At 43.4% G+C, this 26,447-nt stretch overlaps 1 protein-coding gene across 5 annotated transcripts in view; it reads right to left on the bottom strand.

The window, feature by feature from the left end:
• The window catches only part of insc (INSC spindle orientation adaptor protein), a 102,862-nt gene that overhangs the window by 19,156 nt on the left and 57,259 nt on the right, over positions 1–26,447 (bottom strand). For all 5 annotated transcript variants that reach the window (XM_081356242.1, XM_081356244.1, XM_081356240.1 and 2 more), the window contains exons 7-8: positions 20,219–20,344; positions 18,944–19,115 (exon numbers count right to left, since the gene is read on the bottom strand). In XM_081356242.1, the coding sequence (XP_081212368.1) occupies positions 18,944–19,115; positions 20,219–20,344 (298 nt within the window). The remainder of the gene's footprint in view (positions 1–18,943; positions 19,116–20,218; positions 20,345–26,447) is intronic.

The following is a 26,447-nucleotide window of genomic DNA, read 5'->3' as shown; positions in this document are numbered from 1 at the left end:
CTGATGGTGTTTATGTGAGATGGGTATGAGAGTGGAGTGGGTGGTGTTTATGTGAGATGGGTATGAGAGTGGAGTGGGTGGTGTTTATGTGAGATGGGTGTGAGAGTGGAGCTGATGGTGTTTGTGTGAGATGGGTATGAGAGCGGAGCTGATGGTGTTTATGTGAGATGGGTGTGAGAGTGGAGCTGATGGTGTTTATGTGAGATGGGTATGAGAGTGGAGCGGGTGGTGTTTATGTGAGATGGGTGTGAGAGTGGAGTGGGTGGTGTTTATGTGAGATGGGTATGAGAGTGGAGCTGATGGTGTTTATGTGAGATGGGTGTGAGAGTGGAGCTGATGGTGTTTATGTGAGATGGGTATGAGAGTGGAGCTGATGGTGTTTATGTGAGATGGGTATGAGAGTGGAGCTGATGGTGTTTATGTGAGATGAGTATGAGAGTGGAGCTGATGGTGTTTATGTGAGATGGGTATGAGAGTGGAGCTGATGGTGTTTATGTGAGATGGGTATGAGAGTGGAGCTGATGGTGTTTATGTGAGATGGGTATGAGAGTGGAGCTGATGGTGTTTGTGTGAGATGGGTGATGAGAGTGGAGCTGATGGTGTTTGTGTGAGATAGGTATGAGAGTGGAGCTGATGGTGTTTGTGTGAGATGGGTATGAGAGTGGAGCTGATGGTGTTTATGTGAGATGGGTATGAGAGTGGAGCTGATGGTGTTTATGTGAGATGGGTGTGAGAGTGGAGCGGGTGGTGTTTATGTGAGATGGGTATGAGAGTGGAGCTGATGGTGTTTATGTGGGATGGGTGATGAGAGTGGAGCTGATGGTGTTTGTGTGAGATGGGTATGAGAGTGGAGCTGATGGTGTTTATGTGAGATGGGTATGAGAGTGGAGCTGATGGTGTTTGTGTGAGATGATACCCATGAGAGTGGAGCTGATGTGTTTATGTGAGATGATACCCATGAGAGTGGAGCTGATGGTGTTTGTGTGAGATGGGTGATGAGAGTGGAGCTGATGGTGTTTATGTGAGATGGGTATGAGAGTGGAGCTGATGGTGTTTATGTCAGATGAGTATGAGAGTGGAGCTGATGTGTTTATGTGAGATGGGTATGAGAGTGGAGCTGATGGTGTTTGTGTGAGATGGGTATGAGAGTGGAGCTGATGGTGTTTGTGTGAGATGGGTGATGAGAGTGGAGCTGATGGTGCTTATGTGAGATGGGTGATGAGAGTGGAGCTGATGGTGTTTATGTGAGATGGGTATGAGAGTGGAGCTGATGGTGTTTGTGTGAGATGGGTGATGAGAGTGGAGCTGATGGTGTTTATGTGAGATGGGTATGAGAGTGGAGCTGATGGTGTTTGTGTGAGATGATACCCATGAGAGTGGAGCTGATGTGTTTATGTGAGATGATACCCATGAGAGTGGAGCTGATGGTGTTTGTGTGAGATGGGTGATGAGAGTGGAGCTGATGGTGTTTATGTGAGATGGGTATGAGAGTGGAGCTGATGGTGTTTATGTGAGATGAGTATGAGAGTGGAGCTGATGTGTTTATGTGAGATGGGTATGAGAGTGGAGCTGATGGTGTTTGTGTGAGATGGGTGATGAGAGTGGAGCTGATGGTGCTTATGTGAGATGGGTGATGAGAGTGGAGCTGATGGTGTTTATGTGAGATGGGTATGAGAGTGGAGCTGATGGTGTTTATGTGAGATGAGTATGAGAGTGGAGCTGATGGTGTTTATGTGAGATGGGTATGAGAGTGGAGCTGATGGTGTTGATGTGAGATGGGTATGAGAGTGGAGCTGATGGTGTTTGTGTGAGATGAGTATGAGAGTGGAGCTGATGGTGTTTATGTGAGATGGGTATGAGAGTGGAGCTGATGGTGTTTATGTGAGATGAGTATGAGAGTGGAGCTGATGGTGTTTGTGTGAGATGAGTATGAGAGTGGAGCTGATGGTGTTTGTGTGAGATGGGTGATGAGAGTGGAGCTGATGGTGTTTGTGTGAGATGGGTGATGAGAGTGGAGCTGATGGTGTTTATGTGAGATGGGTATGAGAGTGGAGCGGATGGTGTTTATGTGAGATGGGTATGAGAGTGGAGCTGATGGTGTTTGTGTGAGATGGGTATGAGAGTGGAGCTGATGGTGTTTGTGTGAGATGGGTGATGAGAGTGGAGCTGATGGTGTTTATGTGAGATGGGTATGAGAGTGGAGTGGGTGGTGTTTATGTGAGATGGGTATGAGAGTGGAGCTGATGGTGTTTATGTGAGATGGGTATGAGAGTGGAGTGGGTAGTGTTTATGTGAGATGGGTGTGAGAGTGGAGCTGATGGTGTTTATGTGAGATGGGTGTGAGAGTGGAGCTGATGGTGTTTATGTGAGATGGGTATGAGAGTGGAGTGGGAGGTGTTTATGTGAGATGGGTATGAGAGTGGAGTGGGTGGTGTTTATGTGAGATGGGTGTGAGAGTGGAGCTGATGGTGTTTATGTGAGATGGGTGTGAGAGTGGAGCTGATGGTGTTTATGTGAGATGGGTATGAGAGTGGAGTGGGTGGTGTTTATGTGAGATGGGTGTGAGAGTGGAGTGGGTGGTGTTTATGTGAGATGGGTATGAGAGTGGAGCTGATGGTGTTTATGTGAGATGGGTGTGAGAGTGGAGCTGATGGTGTTTATGTGAGATGGGTATGAGAGTGGAGTGGGTGGTGTTTATGTGAGATGGGTATGAGAGTGGAGCTGATGGTGTTTATGTGAGATGGGTGTGAGAGTGGAGCTGATGGTGTTTATGTGAGATGGGTATGAGAGTGGAGTGGGTGGTGTTTATGTGAGATGGGTATGAGAGTGGAGTGGGTGGTGTTTATGTGAGATGGGTATGAGAGTGGAGTGGGTGGTGTTTATGTGAGATGGGTATGAGAGTGGAGCTGATGGTGTTTATGTGAGATGGGTGTGAGAGTGGAGCTGATGGTGTTTATGTGAGATGGGTATGAGAGTGGAGTGGGTGGTGTTTATGTGAGATGGGTATGAGAGTGGAGTGGGTGGTGTTTATGTGAGATGGGTGTGAGAGTGGAGCAGATGGTGTTTATGTGAGATGGGTATGAGAGTGGAGCTGATGGTGTTTATGTGAGATGGGTGATGAGAGTGGAGCGGATGGTGTTTATGTGAGATGGGTGTGAGAGTGGAGCTGATGGTGTTTATGTGAGATGGGTATGAGAGTGGAGTGGGTGGTGTTTATGTGAGATGGGTATGAGAGTGGAGCTGATGGTGTTTATGTGAGATGGGTATGAGAGTGGAGCTGATGGTGTTTATGTGAGATGGGTATGAGAGTGGAGTGGGTGGTGTTTATGTGAGATGGGTATGAGAGTGGAGCTGAAGGTGTTTATGTGAGATGGGTGATGAGAGTGGAGCTGATGGTGTTTATGTGAGATGGGTTATGAGAGTGGAGCTGATGGTGTTTATGTGAGATGGGTGTGAGAGTGGAGCTGATGGTGTTTATGTGAGATGGGTATGAGAGTGGAGCTGATGGTGTTTATGTGAGATGGGTGATGAGAGTGGAGCTGATGGTGTTTATGTGAGATGGGTATGAGAGTGGAGCTGATGGTGTTTATGTGAGATGGGTATGAGAGTGGAGCTGATGGTGTTTATGTGAGATGGGTATGAGAGTGGAGCTGATGGTGTTTATGTGAGATGGGTATGAGAGTGGAGCTGATGGTGTTTATGTGAGATGGGTATGAGAGTGGAGCTGATGGTGTTTATGTGAGATGGGTATGAGAGTGGAGCTGATGGTGTTTATGTGAGATGGGTATGAGAGTGGAGCTGATGGTGTTTGTGTGAGATGGGTATGAGAGTGGAGCTGATGGTGTTTATGTGAGATGGGTATGAGAGTGGAGCTGATGGTGTTTATGTGAGATGGGTATGAGAGTGGAGCTGATGGTGTTTATGTGAGATGGGTATGAGAGTGGAGCTGATGGTGTTTATGTGAGATGGGTATGAGAGTGGAGCTGATGGTGTTTGTGTGAGATGGGTATGAGAGTGGAGTTGATGGTGTTTATGTGAGATGGGTATGAGAGTGGAGCTGATGGTGTTTGTGTGAGATGGGTATGAGAGTGGAGCTGATGGTGTTTATGTGAGATGGGTATGAGAGTGGAGCTGATGGTGTTTATGTGAGATGGGTATGAGAGTGGAGTGGGTGGTGTTTATGTGAGATGTGAGCTATATGGCTGTCTTAGGGGTTGAGATCTGAGTAACATAATATTTTGGTTTGTGAAAAACAGTAAAGATAATTGCTGGAAAAGTAACAATTGGGACCAATTCTATATTTTAGTGGAACAATAATGATTGAAATGATGATGTTAAGTTGTTTTCTTTTATTTCTATTAAAAAAAAAAAAATGTATATGGTACATGCTATTTGTCTGTAAACTGTAAAATGAAGGATGATTTCAGTAGAGTCTTAAAGTTCTTAGATGAATTAATTTTGGTCTTAATTATTTGATGCTTTTTATTTTTATTAATTCTAGAGAATACATATGTACTTGTTTTGTAATCAGTTAAGTTGATGATAAAGCCAAATTAGCCAAGATGAATAACAGCTGTGTAAGACATGAAAAGACAGGTATGTTCGAAGGTTCTGGAGATCAATAATGTACAATGTGCTATGTGGGATATTTTGTTCATTTCAAGTCCTTGAAGGAAAAAGATATTGTCTGTTTTATCAAAATTATAACCTAACAGGGGAGCATGGGTGCATGAAGCAGCCTTTATGGAAAGACGAGATGTGGTGGTATTGGACCCCACACTGGTCTAAAACGGGGGGGGATTCTGGAATAAACTGCTGCTTCAATGTATATCTAATGAGTGATTATAATCAAGGTATTAATCAATATTTTTCCTTCTAAATATCAAATTTAACTCAAAGTACTCAAGTAAATGTACTTCGTTACTGTCCACCTCTGAGGGCGGTGCAGATACACGTATTCAGTGTATCCCGACCCTGTTCCTGTTCACTACACAGTTATGAAATCTTCCTATCCAAACACACATGATTCAGTTCATCAGTGGAGACGTCAAGACCTCAACTGTGAGGGTCAGATAAGGGTTTGCCTCCAGGAACAGATGATTTTATAGATGTTCCTGAAGAATCTGTTGCAGACAGCAGTTGCTATTCATCATTTCGACCACTAGATGACCACAATTTGAGTTACAGATACAGTTATGACACAAATGCATCACTTTAAAGAACTAGAACAACTGGGGAACTGTAGCTACAGGACAAATAGGATCCAAAAAGGTGAAAACAAAGAAAGAAAATCCAGACAGCAGAACTGGAACTGGGAAAGTCCAGACCGAATGTAAAAAAAAAAAAAAAACGGCAAATGAAACTAAACAGAAAAAGGGAATATGAAGAGGTGAAAATCAGACCAGAAAGCTAGGAAGAGTTTAGTGGAACTAACAAAACTGCTTAAAATCATATAGAAAACACACAGAAGTGGCAGGATCCTGACGAATACTTGAAGACAATTCACAGGTAGAAAAACTTCAAAATCATCCGACATATTGTTTTACTTTTTTTTATTTTATTATTCTTTCATAAAGGGCGTTTGACTTAGTCTTTGCCCGTTCACTTTGTAAACACTAGGTCTGTACTTCAACGTGATTGTTCATCACAGCTAGTGCAAGACCAGCACTTCTGGTTAAAAGTATATAAATGTTTATTTTGTTATAAAATGTCCGCTGGTTTGTCTAGACAAGACTCTTATTCCTCGGCTGGATCGTGTCGAGACTTTGGAGCTGCACTGAAACTCACATCTGGACCTTCAACCAGTTGGATCCCATTGAAGTCACTATATAGAGAAAAATCCTGGAATGATTTCCTCAAAAACATGTTTTCCTCCTTTTTTTGGGGGGACTGGAGAAAGAAAGACATGAACATCTTGGATGACGCGGGGAGAGTAAATTATCAGGAAATTTTCATTCTGAAGTGAACAGCTCCTACTCCTACGTCCTTGTGTCACACTGTCCACGTTAGTGTTGATTAAGGCGCTGCAAAGACTCCGTCAGCTGGTGAATCTGACACAATTATTTTTCTTTAGCTAGTGTTAACTCTCTGTCTCTCAGTAGAATTTTTCTCATGCCATCATTAGTCACACATGAAACAAGTTGGTCTCTTTTCAGTTTGTCTGTTAGATCACTCACATATGCTTCTATGATTTTGCCAGGTTAAACTTTGACCGTTCCATTGTTATATTTGTGTGTGGGTTATATAACTCACAGAATTTCCGCTTTAAACATTCCCTGTTCTGACTCTGCACTGATCCGTCTGTCCTCTCCTTCTCCCATATACACGTCTGGTGCGCGCACTCATGCTCGAAGGCTTCTGCGGCCACGCTGAGGACAATAAATGCCTGTGTCCTGAGAGTAAGCAGTTTCTATAAATATATCATATGAAAATATGATAAATATATGGCAAAATAGAAATATCAATATCTCACAATAGTGACTTTATTTCTTGCAATTACACATTTATATCTCCTAATTTGTTATTTATTTCTTGCAATTACGCATTTATATCTCCTAATTTGTTATTTATTTCTTGCAATTACGCATTTATATCTCCTAATTTGTTTTTCTCTCACAATTCTGATATTTTTTCCTGTTTAGATATATTTCTCCCCCCAAAATTGTGGGATGAAAAGTCGCAACTAATAGCCCTTTAGACATGTTGAATGGAGTTTTTCGTCCTTCCCTACATTTTCCGTGACCTTTCAATGTGATTACGTAATGTGTGGCGCATCACAGCTAGTGCAAGACCAGCATTTGTGGAATAAGGCTCTTATTCCTCGGCTGAGATCGTGTAGAGACTTTGAAGCTGCACTGAAACTCACATTTGGACCTTCAACCCGTTGGATCTGAAGGGGACTTCAACCCATCCACAAAGATCCAACTCTGATCGCACAGCCTCTGAGATCATAGTAAATTATAGCAGTAGTGGAGGTAAGCATGAAGACAGAAAAGAAAAATGCTTAGCTTATGGTCGGCAGTGCCATAAATGTAATAAATGGAACCATTTTATGAAGTGCTGTTAGACTACAACAAAGCACAAACAGTAGACCAGCTCAAAACGAAAGAAAAGTCCACAGATAGCACAGATGAATCCTACTATCTGGACTGAAAAGACTGCAGTACAAACAGTGGAGACGAGAACTCTACAGAAGACAGAGCTAATCTGCACAGCACACATCAATGGACCTTCAGCTGATCTTAAAGTAGATACAGGGGCCAAATGTCATTTCTGAAGCTTTGTTCATGAAAATGAGAAATAAAGAGGGATCAATGGGTCTACCGGACTGTTTACAACTGAAGCTTGTCTCGTTCAACAAAGAAATTCACCACGATGAAGCTTCAAGTTTCACAAGCTAAATTCATTCACTCATAGACCTTTTCAGGTATGAGGTAAGTTTCCAGTAACATATTCAATGAAACTGGACCTAGCAGTGAAACCTGGGCACAAACTCCCAGTAGCCATGCAGGACAGGGTCGAAGAGCCCACTGAATGGGTCTCATCGATGGTGGCGACCCACAAGAATAATTCAGGAGATAAGGATATGCATGGCCTCCAGAGATCGGAACAAGGCGCTCCTATGTCCACACTACTCCATGCGTACGGTAGAAGCACTCGCATCTCAAATACTCAGTTCCTCTGTCTTCTCTGTTACAGATGCAAAACGTTCTTTGTTGAAAGTTTCTCTTGATTGTTAAATCAGAAATACTGATGACATTCAACTCCTCTTTAGGGAGATTCAGATTCTGGAATCAGCACAGCCAGTAAAATGTTTCAAAGAGCCATGGAGCAAATAATCGCAGGCTATCCATGTGCTATCATAGTGGAAGAACACCACTAAAATCTCAAGGAAGTACTGGATCATGCGTGTGAGGTTAACCTCAGACTGAACCCTCTCAAATGTAAGTTTTGGCATGTATGATATGTAGAACGTGTGTTCACTAGTGAAGGACTGAAACCAGACCCTTCAAAGATTAAAGCTTTCTTGGGATGGTTAACTATCTTGGAAACTTCAGTCTGAGTTTCAGCAACCTCTCAGCACCTTACGAGAGCTGACCCAAAGAGACGTCGAACAGTGCTGGCTTAAACAAGACCCATTCAACAAGCTGAACGAGCGCATCACAAGCCCACCACCACTGGCTAACACTCCTCTAGCAGACGCCTCACGCACCCTGACACAGACTGAGCTCAAACTGAAGAGGAGCTTCTCACAGAAGTGTTTGCATGTGCTTAACGGCTACATTTACAGAAAGAAAATCCACAGCGAAACAGACCGCCAGCCATTAGAAACAACACTCCAGAAGCATCGCACCCCCCGTCCCTGCCTCAGTTGTTAGACTGACTCCGAGACACTGCCGAGAAGCAAGAGTCTCGGACAGCATGATATCTCCAGCTCCAAAATGTCCTTCAGCGTCATGTAAACCTGTCGCCAAAACTCACTGACTTCAGGGCAATCCCAAAACATGTGCATATATGTCCCTATGCACCCACTAGAGCGCAAGTCACATTTAGGAGAGGTGGAAACTGGAAAGCTTCATTAAATGACACTTCCTGGGAGTGAGATACACCCTATGAATCATCTTGAAATTAATCAGTCGATGATTAGAACATGTTTGAGGTTAGCCCATATTGAGTCCCAACATATGTCAATACTGTCCTATGAATCAGTCCCAAAAATATACCTGTGCCAAATGTCTACTACAGGTAATCTTTTATAAGAAGCCTCCAAAAACAACAGGTCCAATGACGAAACCATCCCCTTTGTATTTCCATATGAAGTAAGCAACTTATGCAGAGTAAGACAGGGAATACTAGAACCCCAAGGAACCCCATATGCGCACATGTCAGATCTCAGGCGCAGATAAAAGAAAAATGAAGTGCCTGGTAAATTATATTCTGCACGTAGATCATTAAACATGCGTAAACCATTGTCCCCCCAAACATCAGCCAAAACATTAATCCCTCTATCACTCCAGTCTGAGAAAACAAAAGGTTTATTACCTGATAGAAGACTATGATTATGAAATAATGGAGAATGAGAATGCCATTTATGGTCATCGCGGGAGAACTTTGAAGCCGCCCGCCAGGTAGAAAGATGATAGGCTATTATTGGGCCAAAATGCTGCTTTGCGCTCTTCAATGGAAAGTTGCAATAAATCAAAATCCTGTAGTCTATAAGGTAAAGCCAGATTAAATTCAATCGGTTGCCAAGATACAACAGAGCCAGGATTCGACCATACTGTAAGAGGACGTAATGTAAAAGCCCAATGATAAAGCCTAAAGTCCGGTAATGCAAGTCCGCTGGCATCCTTGCAACACTGCAGTGTTAAATACTTTATATGGGGGGACTTGCCGTTCCATATGAACTTAGAAACTAATTTTTGCAATTTAGACCAGAAATCTAAAGGTGGTGACAGAGGTATCATAGCAGAAAAAATAAATAATGCGAGGCATATAATAAATGAAAATGAGTAGGGTTGGCTGAGTGAGTCAGAACACTACGCCTGCCATGCTCACAGGTCACGTGCCTCTCCCTTAAGTTAATAACTAATGATCTTTGCAACAGACGAGATTCAATCAAACTAACTTTATCTGTTCAATAACTTTATTCTAGAGCTGCTGTAAAGCCTAAACAATCTCTGTTACTGTAATTTCCTATTATCACTGTAAAGCTACTTTGAAATAATCTATATTGTTAAAGTCGCTATATAAATAAAGGTGACTTGACTACTGACTCTAGAGTAACACCAGAGGTCAAAGGTCAACAACACGGGTCAAATATCAAAGTTTCCTCTCAGAGCACATCTACTGACTGTAGAGCAGGGGTGCCCAATCCTTCTCCTGCCGATCGACTGTCCTGCACAGTTCATCTCCAACCCTAATCAAACACACCTGAAGCAACCACTTAAGGTCTTCAGGATCACTTGAAAATTAATGGCACCCCTGCTCTAGAGTAACACAAGAGGTCAAAGGTCAACACCAGAGGTCAAAGATAAAAGTTTCCTCTCAGAGCACATCTACTGACTCTAGAGTAACACCAGAGGTCACTGCTCCTGTCCTGGAATCAGAGGAAATGCTCGAGGTGACTCCATCAGGCAGAATCCCAAGACCAGGGTGCACTTTGTAAGTAATACAGAGGGGGGAGGGGGGCTTTGAAAAGTTTTTTTTTTTTTATTCATGAAAATAAATCATGAAGCCAGTGGGTATTTTGTGCAGCTGTTAAACTAAAGTAACATTTATAGAATAATTATGACCTGTCATAAAAACAATATCATAAAATTGACAAAGAACTTTTTTTAATCCATTTTATTCAGAGCAATTCACATTTAGAGGGAGATTCTGACTCTTGTGCCTTGTCCTTTCCTCATAGGGAAGCGTTCATACACATTATTAACATCCACGTTTGAGCAGATTACCTCTGTACTTTCGTTGGTTTCATACAGAGTATAAAATCAGAGAATATTTGTTTACATTTGAAACTTTCTATAGACATATTTCTTACTGTGACTGAGGCAAGTAGCCCACACTGTAAAATATAAATAACAGGGCACAATGTACTGTACACTGTATAAATATATAAATATTCCGTATTGGTTTCTTTTTTACAGGTGTTTTACCTGTATTCTGAATTATGCGTTGCATTGTGTTGTGTTTTAAAGGAACACTCCACCGTTTTTTTAAATAGGGCTTATTCATATTCTTTCATACATTTAGATAGGTGGGTAAATGCATTTTTGTCTTAGTGCATGCATTGTTTTAGTTTGACAGGGTCGGCGCTAGCTTAGCTTAGCACAATGAATGGAATCCTTTGTTGCCAGCTAGCATGTCCTGAGTAAAAGTGCTAAAAAAAAAGTTTAAAAAACCCACGTAATTACTTCTTGTGGCCTGCGTATTCACAACGAGTACAAATAGCGATGCAGATTAACACTAGGTGATTTCTTAGGCAGATATTGACTTGGGACTATATTATGGGGAAGCACAGGCGAAGCACTGCTACTTAGGCGAAGCACTGCTACTTGGGCGCAGAGATATCACGCAACACATGAAATCCCACGACTTCTGTCAACATACCGGTGTGCAACGAGTCAAAACACAGAAGAACAACACGCGTGACCTGCACCGAGTGTCTTCGCTTTTGGATTGTTTATTTTGAGAAGTTACAGCTACAGTTACAGCAAACATGGTAATTATCTGTGTAGCAAAAGGTTGTGAGAACAAGCAAAGGACATACACGAATGTAATGTTTCACAGAATTCCATCGAATGTGGAACTGAGAAATAAATGGCTAGCTGCTCTGGAGATCTGTAACGCCTCTCTTCAAAATCAAACAGTATCGTGTTTGCAAAGAGCATTTTGCACCGGAGGACTAAGTTACTTTGAAAAATTTTTATATGGGCCCAGAAAGACGGTACTACGTCTGAAACATACGGCTGTCCCCATCCCATCTATTTTCAAAGCACAGGCAGAACAAAGTGCACATGTAAGTTGTCTTTTATTACTCTTCCTTATGTTAATCTGTGTCTTTATTCGGTTATAAGATAGATGCTGAGAAGCTGTATATAGACTACGGTTCAAATAACGTTAGCCTCCTCTAGTATAACCTCATGTTGAATTCAACCTGTTTAGCATGAACAACCAAACAAAAATAAAAATCGCTGTTATCGTTACCTGTAAAATGAAATGACTGAGGGCTAAGTTAGCTATATTTCTCTCACCGAGTTAGCCTGGTTCTTTTGACTCAGGAGTTTTAGTATAACTACTAGAGAGGAGAAGGCTACAAGCAGTTTACTATACATGTGTCATGTTTAAAATAATCACTTACTCTGTGGACAGCTGTCCATTTGGTCTATTCGGCGTGGGGCGTTTTTTCCAGTTCACTTTATCACACCGGAAAAAAAATCGAGTACTGCCGGATGAATCAACGCCGTGAAATCTGCGGTAGCTGTGACACAACTGCGGTCACGCTCATCTTGATCTGACACGTTGAGCCTGGTTATCAATGGCAGAAACTTGTCCCACTCGCCACAGCACAGACACTCTATTTCAGTCGGCATATTCCCCCACATTCACACCACCAGTTCGTGTTGGTTCTCATCCTCACGTCCTCGGGCTGTTGAGCGATCGCAACCTCCTCCTGTCGTTCTATTTCCACTCATTTTCTGTAAACTCTTGTATATAGGTATGGTTCTGGCTCACACAAAATCAGCCATGTTCATCGCCATTCATGTACTGTTGGGAAAATAGCCAGACAGCTACTATTCACACCGGTATGTTGACGGAAGTCGTGGGATTTCATGTGTTGCGTGATATCTCTGCGCCCAAGTAGCAGTGCTTCGCCTAAGTAGCAGTGCTTCGCCTGTGCTTCCCCATAATATAGTCCCAAGTCAATATCTGCCTAAGAAATCACCTAGTGTTAATCTGCATCGCTATTTGTACTCGTTGTGAATACGCAGGCCACAAGAAGTAATTACGTGTTTTTTTTTTGTTTTTTTTTGATAACCTTTACTCAGGACATGCTAGCTGGCAACAAAGGATTCCATTCATTGTGCTAAGCTAAGCTAGCGCCGACCCTGTCAAACTAAAACAATGCATGCACTGAGACAAAAATGCATTTACCCACCTATCTAAATGTATGAAAGAATGTGAATAAGCCCTATTTAAAAAAACGGTGGAGTGTTCCTTTAAGATTAAAGCCGTGCTGCTGCTGCGTTGCATTTGTTTGCGTCTGTAAGCTTCGTATCTTTCTGTTTTAATCATTATTTAGTATTTACTATCATTCCTTGTTATTTATACTGCTAAATATAACTTAATCAACATCACACATTAACCGGACATCGCTAGCTTCAATCTAAATCGTTATTGCTAGCACAACACGCTTGTAATTCGCTAGCCTGTTAGCGTGCCATCCGTGCGCTCTTTATTTATTATTTATTCTCTAGCGCGCTCGCGCCTTCCGTGCGCTCTTTATTTATTATTTATTCTCTAGCGCGCTCGCGCCTTCCGTGCGCTCTTTATTTATTATTTATTCTCTAGCGCGCTCGCGCCTTCCGTGCGCTCTTTATTTATTATTTATTCTCTAGCGCGCTCGCGCCTTCCGTGCGCTCTTTATTTATTTTAATTTTTTTTCTCTCTCGCCTTTTACGACTTCATCAAAAAACTGTGGTGAGTATCAGTCAACAAACACGGTAAGTCATGTCATCTTCTCCTCTTATTGTCACCTGCACCTCATGTAATATGTATAGCATAGCCTTCTCTGTCAGCACAGGTTTTACATGTGATAAATGCAGGGAGATAGTTAGGCTGGCGGAGAAGATTTCAGAACTAGAGACACGCATCCAAACTTTAATCGAGGTTAATTGTAAGAGTGCAAGGGCTTTAGATACTGCTCTGGATGCGACTAGCTTAGTGAACTCAGTGTTCGGTTCCGGCTGAAGTAGAGCCCGTGCAGCAGGGCAATTGGGTGACGGTGAGGCGCTGTAGTCGCGGGACAAAACACCGCTCTTCTGTTCCGATTACAACATCAAACAGATTCTCCCCACTCAGTGAAACACCCACTGGGAATCCTGTTGATTGTGCCCTAGTTATTGGCGATTCTATTACACGGAACGTGAAAATAGAGACACCAGCCACCATAGTCACATGTTTGCCGGGAGCCAGAGCGCCTGACATCAAAGCAAATTTAAAAGTGCTGGCTAATGCTAATCGTAAATTCTCTAAAATTATTATTCACGTCGGCACAAATGATGTTAGACTCCGCCAGTCGGAGATCACAAAAATTTACATTAAAGAGGTGTGTGAACTTGCAAGTACAATGTCAGGCACTGTAATTTGCTCTGGCCCCCTTCCTGTTCGCAGGAGTGATGAGATAGTTAGTAGATTGTCCTCACTCAATGGCTGGTTGTCTAAGCGGTGTCCGCAAAATAATATAGAATTCATAGACGATTGGAAAAGTTTTTGGGGCAGACCTGACCTGTTGAAAAGAGATGGTATTCATCCCTCCTGGGATGGTGCTGCTCTTCTCTCTAGTAATATGGCTCATAGTCTTAGAGCTCAAACATGACAATCTGGGGCTCAGGTCAGGAAGCAGACAGACTGGCTAAACCGACCGTCTGCTAGCGGCCTCACGTCACCAAGGTCAGACAAATCCCATCACATAGAGCCTCTTTCACCTAGATATCATCATATAGAGACTGTGTCTGTTCCCCGAATTAGGACATACAAAAAACTCCTAAACCCATTCAAGGGTAAAAATGTAATTGATGTTCAACAAATAAAAAACAGATATAATACGGATGAGCAAATGATAAAGCTCGGGTTGCTGAATATTTGATCCCTTACTTCAAAAGCACTTATTGTTAATGATATGATTACAGACTATAATCTAGATGTGCTGTGTTTGACAGAAACCTGGCTAAAACCAGAGAATTATATTACTTTAAATGAGTCCACCCCGCAAGACTACTGTTATAAACATGAACCTCGTCTGAAAGGCAAAGGGGGAGGTGTTGCTGTAATTTATAGTAATATCTTCAGAATTACTGAGAAGTCTTGTTTTAAATATAATTCTTTTGAAGTGTTGTTGCTAAATGTAACAATATATAGTGTAAATGATAAATCACGTTTAACATTTGTGCTGGCTACTGTATACAGGCCACCAGGGCACCATAAAGACTTTATCAAAGAATTTGCTGATTTTCTATCAGAGTTAGTATTGGCTGCAGATAAAGTACTAATTGTTGGTGATTTTAATATACATGTAGATAACGAAAAAGATGCATTGGGATTGGCATTTAAAGACATTCTGAACTCTATTGAAGTTAGACAACACGTGTCAGGACCTACTCATTCTCGAAATCATACTCTAGATCTAATATTATCACATGGAATAAATGTTGATGCCGTTGAAATTCTGCAGCAGAGCGATGACATCTCAGATCATTATCTAGTCTCGTGTAAATTACATTTAGCCAAGGCTGCAAAGCCGACTCCGTGTTACAAATATGTTAGACCTATCACTTCTGCTACTAAAGATTGCTTTATTAATAATCTTCCTGATCAGTTTCATCATCTCAGCATCCCAGATAGCTTAGAAGAACTAGATATTGCGACATAAACTTTTAACTCTCTCTTTTCCAGCACTTTAGACACAGTTGCTCCTTTGTGCTTAAAGAAGATTAAAGAAAATAGTCCAACGCCGTGGTACAACAAGCACACTCAGGCCCTTAAGAGAGCAGCCAGAGAGATGGAGCGCAACTGGAAGAAAACAAACCTAGAGGTATTTCGCATTTCATGGAAAGAGAGTTCGATTGCATACAGAGAGGCTTTAAAAGCTGCTAGATCTGCTTATTTTTCAAACCTATTAGAAGAAAATTTTAGTTTATTTGAAATAGTGGCTAAACTAACGAAAAAGAAAGCTTCAAGCACCGAAGTTTCCACGCAGCACAGCAGTAATGACTTTATGAACTTCTTTACTAACAAGATTGATAATATCAGGGAGAAAATTATAACTATGCAACCGTCTACTACAGTATCGCATCAGGCAGTGCATTGTAGTCTCCCTGAGGAAAAATTTGATTCATTCATTGCTATAGGAGAGGAAGAATTTACTAAACTCGTTAAATCATCTAAATCGACAACATGTATGTTAGACCCTATACCGACTAAGCTACTGAAAGAGTTGCTTCCAGAGGTCATAGATCCTCTTCTTAATATCTTTAATTCATCTTTGTCATTAGGATACGTACCGAAAACTTTTAAGCTGGCTATGATTAAACCGCTTGTTAAAAAACCGCAACTTGATCGTACAGAATTAGTCAATTACAGGCCGATCTCGAATCTACCTTTTCTGTCAAAGATACTAGAAAAGGCAGTATCCTCACAACTGTGTTCCTTTCTAGAAAGAAATGATATCTGCGAGGATTTCTAGTCAGGATTTAGACCGTACCATAGTACTGAGACAGCTCTCATTAGAGTCACAAATGATTTGCTCTTATCATCCGATCGTGGTTGTATCTCTCTATTAGTGTTACTCGATCTTAGTGCTGCGTTTGACACCATTGACCACAACATTCTTTTAAATAGACTCGAAAATTATGTTGGCATTAGTGGAATTGCACTAGCATGGTTTAAATCATACTTATCTGACCGTTATCAGTTTGTAGCAGTAAATGAAGAGATGTCTCATCGATCACAAGTTCAGTATGGCGTACCACAAGGCTCAGTACTAGGACCGCTGCTGTTCACTCTGTACATGCTACCATTAGGAGATATCATTAGGAAACATGGCATTAGTTTTCACTGTTATGCTGATGATACTCAGCTCTATATTTCATCACGCCCTGACGAAACTTACCACTTCACAAAATTAACGGAATGCACAGCTGATATAAACAATTGGATGACTAGTAATTTCCTACTACTTAATTCTGAAAAAACTGAGATTCTAATTATTGGACAAAAACGTCCACACGTAATAACCTAGAATACTGTCTAACACTTGATGGCTGCTCTATTAAGTCTTCGTCGTCGGTTAGGAACCTGGGTGTGCTCTTTGATACCAATCTTTCATTTGAAAGTCACGTGTCTAGTATCTGTAAAATCGCATTTTTCCATCTCAAAAATATATCTAAATTACGTCATATGCTCTCACTGACAAATGCGGAACAATTAGTTCATGCGTTCATGACCTCAAGGCTAGATAACTGTAATGCTCTACTGGGTGGTTGCCCTGCACGCTTAATAAACAAACTACAGCTGGTCCAAAACGCAGCAGCTCGAGTTCTTACCAGAACCAGGAAGTATGACCATATTAGCCCGGTTCTGTCAAAACTGCATTGGCTCCCTATTAAACATCGCATAAATTTTAAAATATTGCTGATTACTTACAAAGCACTAAATGGTTTAGCTCCGCGGTACTTGAGCGAGCTCTTAACGCATTAAACTCCTTCACGCCTATTGCGATCTCAAAATTCCGGCCAGTTGATAATACCTAGAATATCAAAATCGACTGCTGGCGGTAGATCCTATTCCTATTCAGCGCCAAAACTTTGGAACAGTCTTCCTAACATTGTCCGGGAAGCAGACACACTCTGTCAGTTCAAAGCTAGACTAAATACACATCTCTTTGACCTAGCATTCACATAATACATTATAGACTTATATAATTCAATGTTAGGCTGCATAGATTAGGTCAGCCAGAACCGGGAACACTTCCCATAAATCCTGATGTACTCGTTACATCATAAGAAGAATGTCGTCTACGTTAATATTAGTCTCTCTGTTTATACCGAGATTTACCGCAGTCCATCGGATCCAGGCCGCATCCAGATCTGATGAAGGACCAGCGCCTGGACGCGACGACAACGCAGTGCTGAAGTGTCAACCAGTCTCTCCTCTTCCGCCGGATCCAGGCCGTATCCAGATCCGATGAAGGACCAGCGCCTGGACGCGACGACAACGCAGTCCTGAAGTGTCAACCAGTCTCTCCTCTTCCGCCGGATCCACGCCGTATCCAGATCCGATGAAGGACCTGCGCCTGGACGCGACGACAACGCAGTGCTGAAGTGTCAACCAGTCTCTCCGTTTACTGAAGTCAGGTGGACCCCGGCCGTATCCAGATCAGATGGTGGATCTGCACCTGGACCCAACCATGATGCATCCTGAAGTGCCAGCCTCATCAGCCCTGTGAAGGCACCCTGCCTCATCGACACGACCAATCTGACTTCTGACCTGTAACGCTGCCTGGATCATAATCATACACTGTTTGCTCGTTGGCCAGAGGAGAACTGGCCCCCGACTGAGTCTGGGTTCTCCCAAGGTTTTTTTTCTCCATTCTGTCACTGATGGAGTTTTGGTTCCTTGCCACTGTTGCCTTGGCTTTTGGCTTGCTTAGTTGGGGACATTTAATATTCAACAATATTACTGATAGCCCTGACGAAAGCCTTGTTGGCTGAAACGCGTAGGCATGTTTTTATTTTTATGAGACTAGCCATGGATTAATAAAGGCTTTTTAATCTTCATCCTCCTGAGTGCCTCAGATCTTTTTCTCAAGAAATATCTGGATCCCTTTACTGAAGAGCACCGGAGGTATTTACATATTTTTACACCCAAGAAGCACTCCCAGCATTTTCCTGCTGTTTGTATCAATATTACTGATCTGCCTTATTATGGGTGGACGATGATGCAATTTTCTTCTAGAAACAAACTTTGTTGTATTATTTTCATGTTATCAATGTGAAGCTGCTTTGATACAATCTGTATTGTAAAAAGCGCTATATAAATAAAGGTGACTTGACTTGACTTGACTAAAGGAAATTTCTGTAAAAGTACTGGATAATGTCCTGGTAGAAAATTACCAGTACATTTTCCGGTTTTATTTTTTTACAGTGAAAGAGTTTCGGTTCATTAGAGACGCGCAGTTCAGGGAGACCAAGGCAGCAGAAAGCGCATTCTGTTTGTTTTCTTTATTTTACAGAAGCAAAAACAACGTTTTTGTTGTTATTTTGAGCATACATAAATAAAAGTAGACCTTTTACAGTTTTGAAGGACGTCGTTCTCTTATCTGTACGACCAAAAACTGCAGAGTATTTTTAGTTCATTCCGCTGTTATCAGAAAAAAAAATCCAAGTAAATGCGCTTTCGTTGAACCGATTTTAGAACAACACGGCCTGGTGTGCCAAAACACTTATTTAAACAGTTCAATATTTCATACAATACAATCACAAAATGCTTTGTGAAATTTTTGAAAAGCTGTGCATGGATTAGGCCACTGGAACCAGGATTGCACCTTGAACGTGTCATCTCTCATCACACGAGTGGAACCGCTAAGAGTTCGGATTTGATTGTTTATAAAACGTGCATATCTTTATGTGATATATTCGATAGGGTGTAAAGCGGCACTCACTGATGAGGGCTGTGACGATGTCCTGCATGCTCTCCAGGAAGCTGGCGAGGTGTTGTGTGGAGCTGTGATGAGGAGAGGTGATCTGAGCCATGACCGCCGCCGCCTCCGCTCGCGTCGCCTCCGCACACGCGCCGTCTGTCAGGATCTCTGCCAGACACAGGATCCCGTCCACCTGATGCACACACACACCACAGCTGACCTCAACGCAAGTCTACCACACATCTGACACAGCTCAACAGAAACTGTCAGCATAAACATTCTCAGGCTCTACATGACCAATCTGACAAACATCATGGCAGCGACGGGACAGACCAGAGAGGAAAACAAACCAATAGTTATCACAGTCATCACACTGTTTTCATAAGGTTATTCAGTCATTCGTGATTAAAATACAGAACAGAGAACAGGAAAGCATTTAAGGCAGTAAATGAGATTTCAACAAATCTAGTATATACAGTATATATACAAATATATGAGTATAAGTCATAATAGTATGAGAATAATAGTAAAAGTATAATAAGTCTTATAAACTGTACAGAGTACAGATATTTATGGAGTATATGAGAGCATTTTTTATTTTTATCGATGAGGAGATCAAACTGAATGAAACTCATGGTGTTTCTGAGCTGAGACTTCAGTTTCAGAATGCAGTTCTGCTATATAATCCATCACCACACGGTGGCGCTGTTACACAAACTGAGAAACACATGACTCACCAGAAGATAATTCTATACAGACAATGAAAACCACATTATCACTCAAACAGAGAGCAGGGAGAACAACACACCATATCAGATACAGTTCAATCCTCTACCTGCTCACAAAATTTTTTTTTTTTTAAAGATACAGACAATTACAGCTTAGAAAAAATTTCTTCATATGCGCTTAAAACACTATATATATACTACATATATACATAGAAGAGTGTGTGTATATAGTATTATTTTTGGGTGTTTGGTGGCATAAAAACGACTCAAACATCTTTGAAACATTAGCAGTCATTACTAGTGTCTGTTATATTCATAACTTCAGTCAGATACAGTTAACTTTTGAGCTGTTATTTTAGTATTATTGATTTCCCATTTAAATTTTAATTAAATTTTTTTTTATTTTTATTTTTTTTATAAATATGTCCACATAGTTGTTATTAATTTAATTTATATTTCAGTTATTTTAGTACAGGCTTACACTCTCATCTAGTATGTTTTCAGCTGACTGAGAGTCTGCGAACACATCTGGGTGGTTTCCTGTGCTGTGCATGCTGGGAAACGATACCTCTTCCAGCTGGCTGATGCCGTCCTCCACACAGCAGATGGAGGCAAGGGTCCTGAGCGCGTGTGCGTACAGAGAGCTGAAGCAGTCCTGCCGGCAGATCTTCAGCAGCGCCACCACAGCGCCCTCCTGTGGAGCACAGTAGCACTCTTCACTAACAGCAGCAGTCTTCACTAACAGCAGCACTCTTCTCTAACAACAGCACTCTTCTCTAACAGCAGCACAGCAGCACTCTTCACTAACAGCAGCACTCTTCACTAACAGCAGCACTCTTCTCTAACAGCAGCACTCTTCACTAACAGCAGCACAGCAGCACTCTTCACTAACAGCAGCACTCTTCTCTAACAGCAGCACTCTTCACTAACAGCAGCACTCTTCTCTAACAGCAGCACTCTTCTCTAACAGCAGCACAGCAGCACTCTTCACTAACAGCAGCACTCTTCTCTAACAGCAGCACTCTTCACTAACAGCAGCACTCTTCACTAACAGCAGCACTCTTCTCTAACAGCAGCACTCTTCACTAACAGCAGCACAGCAGCACTCTTCACTAACAGCAGCACTCTTCTCTAACAGCAGCACTCTTCACTAACAGCAGCACTCTTCACTAACAGCAGCACTCTTCACTAACAGCAGCACTCTTCTCTAACAGCAGCACTCTTCACTAACAGCAGCACAGCAGCACTCTTCACTAACAGCAGCACTCTTCTCTAACAGCAGCACTCTTCACTAACAGCAGCACTCTTCTCTAACAGCAGCACTCTTCTCTAACAGCAGCACAGCAGCACTCTTCACTAACAGCAGCACTCTTCACTAACAGCAGCACTCTTCTCTAACAGCAGCACAGCAGCACTCTTCACTAACAGCAGCACTCTTCACTAACAGCAGCACTCTTCTCTAACAGCAGCACTCTTCTCTAACAGCAGCACTCTTCTCTAACAGCAGCACTCTTCACTAACAGCAGCACTCTTCACTAACAGCAGCACTCTTCTCTAACAGCAGCACAGCAGCACTCTTCACTAACAGCAGCACTCTTCTCTAACAGCAGCACAGCAGCACTCTTCTCTAACAGCAGCACTCTTCACTAACAGCAGCACTCTTCACTAACAGCAGCACTCTTCACTAACAGCAGCACTCTTCACTAACAGCAGCACTCTTCTCTAACAGCAGCACTCTTCACTAACAGCAGCACTCTTCTCTAACAGCAGCACTCTTCACTAACAGCAGCACTCTTCACTAACAGCAGCACTCTTCTCTAACAGCAGCACTCTTCACTAACAGCAGCACTCTTCTCTAACAGCAGCACTCTTCTCTAACAGCAGCACTCTTCACTAACAGCAGCACTCTTCTCTAACAGCAGCACTCTTCTCTAACAGCAGCACTCTTCTCTAACAGCAGCACTCTTCACTAACAGCAGCACTCTTCACTAACAGCAGCACTCTTCTCTTACAGCAGCACTCTTCTCTAACAGCAGCACAGCAGCACTCTTCACTAACAGCAGCACTCTTCTCTAACAGCAGCACAGCAGCACTCTTCACTAACAGCAGCACTCTTCTCTAACAGCAGCACTCTTCACTAACAGCAGCACTCTTCTCTAACAGCAGCACTCTTCACTAACAGCAGCACTCTTCACTAACAGCAGCACTCTTCTCTAACAGCAGCACTCTTCACTAACAGCAGCACTCTTCTCTAACAGCAGCACTCTTCACTAACAGCAGCACTCTTCTCTAACAGCAGCACTCTTCACTAACAGCAGCACTCTTCACTAACAGCAGCACTCTTCACTGACAGCAGCACTCTTCACTAACAGCAGCACTCTTCTCTAACAGCAGCACAGCAGCACTCTTCACTAACAGCAGCACTCTTCTCTAACAGCAGCACTCTTCACTTACAGCAGCACTCTTCTCTAACAGCAGCACTCTTCACTAACAGCAGCACTCTTCACTAACAGCAGCACAGCAGCACTCTTCACTAACAGCAGCACTCTTCTCTAACAGCAGCACTCTTCACTAACAGCAGCACTCTTCACTAACTGCAGCACTCTTCTCTAACAGCAGCACTCTTCTCTAACAGCAGCACTCTTCTCTAATAGCAGCACTCTTTACTAACAGCAGCACTCTTCACTTACAGCAGCACTCTTCACTTACAGCAGCACTCTTCTCTTACAGCAGCACTCTTCACTAACAGCAGCACTCTTCTCTAAGAGCAGCACTCTTCTCTAACAGCAGCACTCTTCACTAACAGCAGCACTCTTCTCTAAGAGCAGCACTCTTCTCTAACAGCAGCACTCTTCTCTAACAGCAGCACTCTTCTCTAAGAGCAGCACTCTTCTCTAACAGCAGCACTCTTCTCTAACAGCAGCACTCTTCTCTAAGAGCAGCACTCTTCTCTAACAGCAGCACTCTTCACTAACAGCAGCACTCTTCTCTAACAGCAGCACTCTTCTCTAACAGCAGCACTCTTCACTAACAGCAGCACTCTTCACTAACAGCAGCACTCTTCACTAACAGCAGCACTCTTCTCTAACAGCAGCACTCTTCACTAACAGCAGCACTCTTCTCTAATAGCAGCACTCTTTACTAACAGCAGCACACTTCTCTAAGAGCAGCACTCTTCACTAACAGCAGCACTCTTCACTAACAGCAGCACTCTTCTCTAAGAGCAGCACTCTTCTCTAACAGCAGCACTCTTCACTAACAGCAGCACTCTTCACTAACAGCAGCACTCTTCTCTAACAGCAGCACTCTTCTCTAATAGCAGCACTCTTCACTAACAGCAGCACTCTTCTCTAATAGCAGCACTCTTCACTAACAGCAGCACTCTTCTCTAACAGCAGCACTCTTCTCTAAGAGCAGCACTCTTCTCTAATAGCAGCACTCCTTACTTACAGCAGCACTCTTCACTTACAGCAGCACTCTTCACTTACAGCAGCACTCTTCTCTTACAGCAGCACTCTTCACTAACAGCAGCACTCTTCTCTAAGAGCAGCACTCTTCTCTAACAGCAGCACTCTTCACTAACAGCAGCACTCTTCTCTAAGAGCAGCACTCTTCTCTAACAGCAGCACTCTTCTCTAACAGCAGCACTCTTCTCTAAGAGCAGCACTCTTCTCTAACAGCAGCACTCTTCTCTAACAGCAGCACTCTTCTCTAAGAGCAGCACTCTTCTCTAACAGCAGCACTCTTCACTAACAGCAGCACTCTTCACTTACAGCAGCACTCTTCTCTAAGAGCAGCACTCTTCACTTACAGCAGCACTCTTCTCTAACAGCAGCACTCTTCACTAACAGCAGCACTCTTCTCTAATAGCAGCACTCTTCACTAACAGCAGCACTCTTCTCTAATAGCAGCACTCTTCTCTAACAGCAGCACTCTTCACTAACAGCAGCACTCTTCTCTAATAGCAGCACTCTTCTCTAACAGCAGCACTCTTCACTAACAGCAGCACTCTTCACTAACAGCAGCACTCTTCTCTAAGAGCAGCACTATTCTCTAACAGCAGCACTCTTCACTAACAGCAGCACTCTTCACTTACAGCAGCACTCTTCTCTAACAGCAGCACTCTTCTCTAACAGCAGCACTCTTCTCTAAGAGCAGCACTCTTCTCTAACAGCAGCACTCTTCACTAACAGCAGCACTCTTCACTTACAGCAGCACTCTTCTCTAAGAGCAGCACTCTTCACTTACAGCAGCACTCTTCTCTAACAGCAGCACTCTTCACTAACAGCAGCACTCTTCTCTAATAGCAGCACTCTTCACTAACAGCAGCACTCTTCTCTAATAGCAGCACTCTTCTCTAACAGCAGCACTCTTCACTAACAGCAGCACTCTTCTCTAATAGCAGCACTCTTCTCTAACAGCGGCACTCTTCTCTAATAGCAGCACTCTTTACTAACAGCAGCACTCTCTTCACTAACAGCAGCACTCTTCACTAACAGCAGCACTCTTCACTAACAGCAGCACTCTTCTCTAACAGCAGCACTCTTCTCTAATAGCAGCACTCTTTACTAACAGCAGCACTCTTCACTAACAGCAGCACTCTTCACTAACAGCAGCACTCTTCTCTAATAGCAGCACTCTTCTCTAATAGCAGCACTCTTCTCTAACAGCAGCACTCTTCTCTAACAGCAGCACTCTTCTCTAATAGCAGCACTCTTCTCTAACAGCAGCACTCTTCTCTAATAGCAGCACTCTTCACTAACAGCAGCACTCTTCACTAACAGCAGCACTCTTCTCTAATAGCAGCACTCTTTACTAACAGCAGCACTCTTCACTAACAGCAGCACTCTTCACTAATAGCAGCACTCTTCTCTAACAGCAGCACTCTTCACTAATAGCAGCACTCTTCTCTAACAGCAGCACTCTTCTCTTACAGCAGCACTCTTCTCTAACAGCAGCACTCTTCACTAACAGCAGCACTGAGCAGCAGAAGAGCAATGTTCCCTTTCGAGGGAACTCACACTGCGTTGATGACGACACTTTGGTGAACGTCCCCCAGCACAGCGCCTCTGAAGCATGAATTAATCTAAGCCAATCATGATTGGTGTTGCCTTATGACGTAACGTGTGACGGCATACACGGAAGCTACAAAGGGTCCCCGGCACACAACAGAGTTAGCTTTCTGTTCTTCAGCAAGAGCTCTCTGTTGTGTATTGTCTAATTTGGTGTTGTCTGTCCACTGTTGAAGCACTACTGTATATATCAGAACGAAAATATGGCGAGTCAAAAATACAAGCGGTGTGTGCATCCCTGCCCTCGTTACATCATGGCTGGGGACACACACCAACTGTGTGCGCATTGTTTAGGAGCGAATGATGCGCTCCCACCTGGCCATCTTCAGTTACGATGGCCAGGCTCGCGCTCCCCGTGGTGCGGGTCCCGTGTCCGCTGAGGCAGCGCAGCGGCTCACATCATGGGGTTCGCAGATGGATCTGACGGGAGCCTGAGACTGCTGAGGCACTTTCTCAGGAATCCTCTGCCAGCTCTGATGTTCTCTCTCCTCGTGCCCAGCGGCTTCTTCCTCACGAGTGGAGAACCGATGCTTGAGCTGTCTGCTTCTGAGGAAGTGGATGTGCTCAGCATCGAAGGCGGGGATTTTGGAGACGATTCGCCACTCCATGTCGCCGCATATGAGGAGCTGGTCGAGATTGTCTCTCATGCCGTGACCCGTTTGAACATCAGTTGGCCACGTGAAAGGCACATGTCCAACCTGCTTTTTGTTTGCGCTTCCTGCAGCACAGAGAACAACCTCATCACCGGGGTCTACCATGCTCATATTAAATGCCACACACCTCTCGTCTGTCCAAACCCCCAGTCCTTGACTACAGTAACATCGCGGAAGCGAGAGATAATGGTTATGGGATGATGCCTCGGGTGGAGGAGCCGTTGGCGAGTTATCTTTCCCCGGACGCTGCGTCATCCCTAAAGACCCCGGTGCTATGGAAACTGTGGGTCTGGCCCCTGAGGGGGCCTGTCAGCAAGAGTAGTTGAGACCAAACTCAGCTCTAGAGCTCCCTCCAGAAGGAAACTGTACGGCCAAAAATGGAATGTTTTCACCGTTTGGTGTAGAGAGGGTGAGGTGGACCCAGTTAACTGCCCGGTGGCTTCAGTGCTAGATTTCCTCCAAGATCGCTTCCCGGCTGGTCTTATCCCATCTACACTCAAGGTGTACGTGGCTGCCATTGCGGCTTTCCACGCTCCTCTGGGTGATGGGCCTCTGGGGAGACATCAGCTGGTTGTACGTTTCCTCCGTGGGGCTTGAGGATGAGACCTGCAGCTCGTACCAGAGTTCCCACATGGGACCTGCCAGTGGTTCTCGAAGGGCTGGTCGAGGCCCCCTTTGAACATTTGGAGTCGGCTGAGGCCAAGAACCTTTCCCTCAAGGTAGCTTTTCTATTAGCAATTACTTTTTCTGAGGAGAGTAGGAGATCTTCAGGCACTCTCTATATCACCTGAGTGCCTGGAGTTTGTTCCAGGAGATAATAAGGCTATCTTGCATCCCAGGCCGGGCTATGTGCCTAAAGTGTCATCTAATGTGGCACGGCCTACGGTTCTGGAGGCTTTTCATCCTCCACCTCACGTGACGGCGGATGAGGAGAGACTAAATTTGCTCTGCCCTGTCAGAGCTCTCAAGATTTATGTCCAGAGGCCTTCTTCATGGTGGAAGTCAGATCAGTTGCTGGTGTGTTTCGGGTCTCCCAAGAAGGGGTCTAACCCTAACCGGGGTCCCTTTGTAG

This window comes from Scardinius erythrophthalmus (genome assembly GCF_964197995.2).
Source record: "Scardinius erythrophthalmus genome assembly, chromosome: 24".
Classification (NCBI taxonomy): domain Eukaryota; kingdom Metazoa; phylum Chordata; class Actinopteri; order Cypriniformes; family Leuciscidae; genus Scardinius; species Scardinius erythrophthalmus.
The sequence above is the reverse complement of the archived record's forward strand: the minus strand, read 5'-3'. Positions and strand labels throughout refer to the sequence as shown.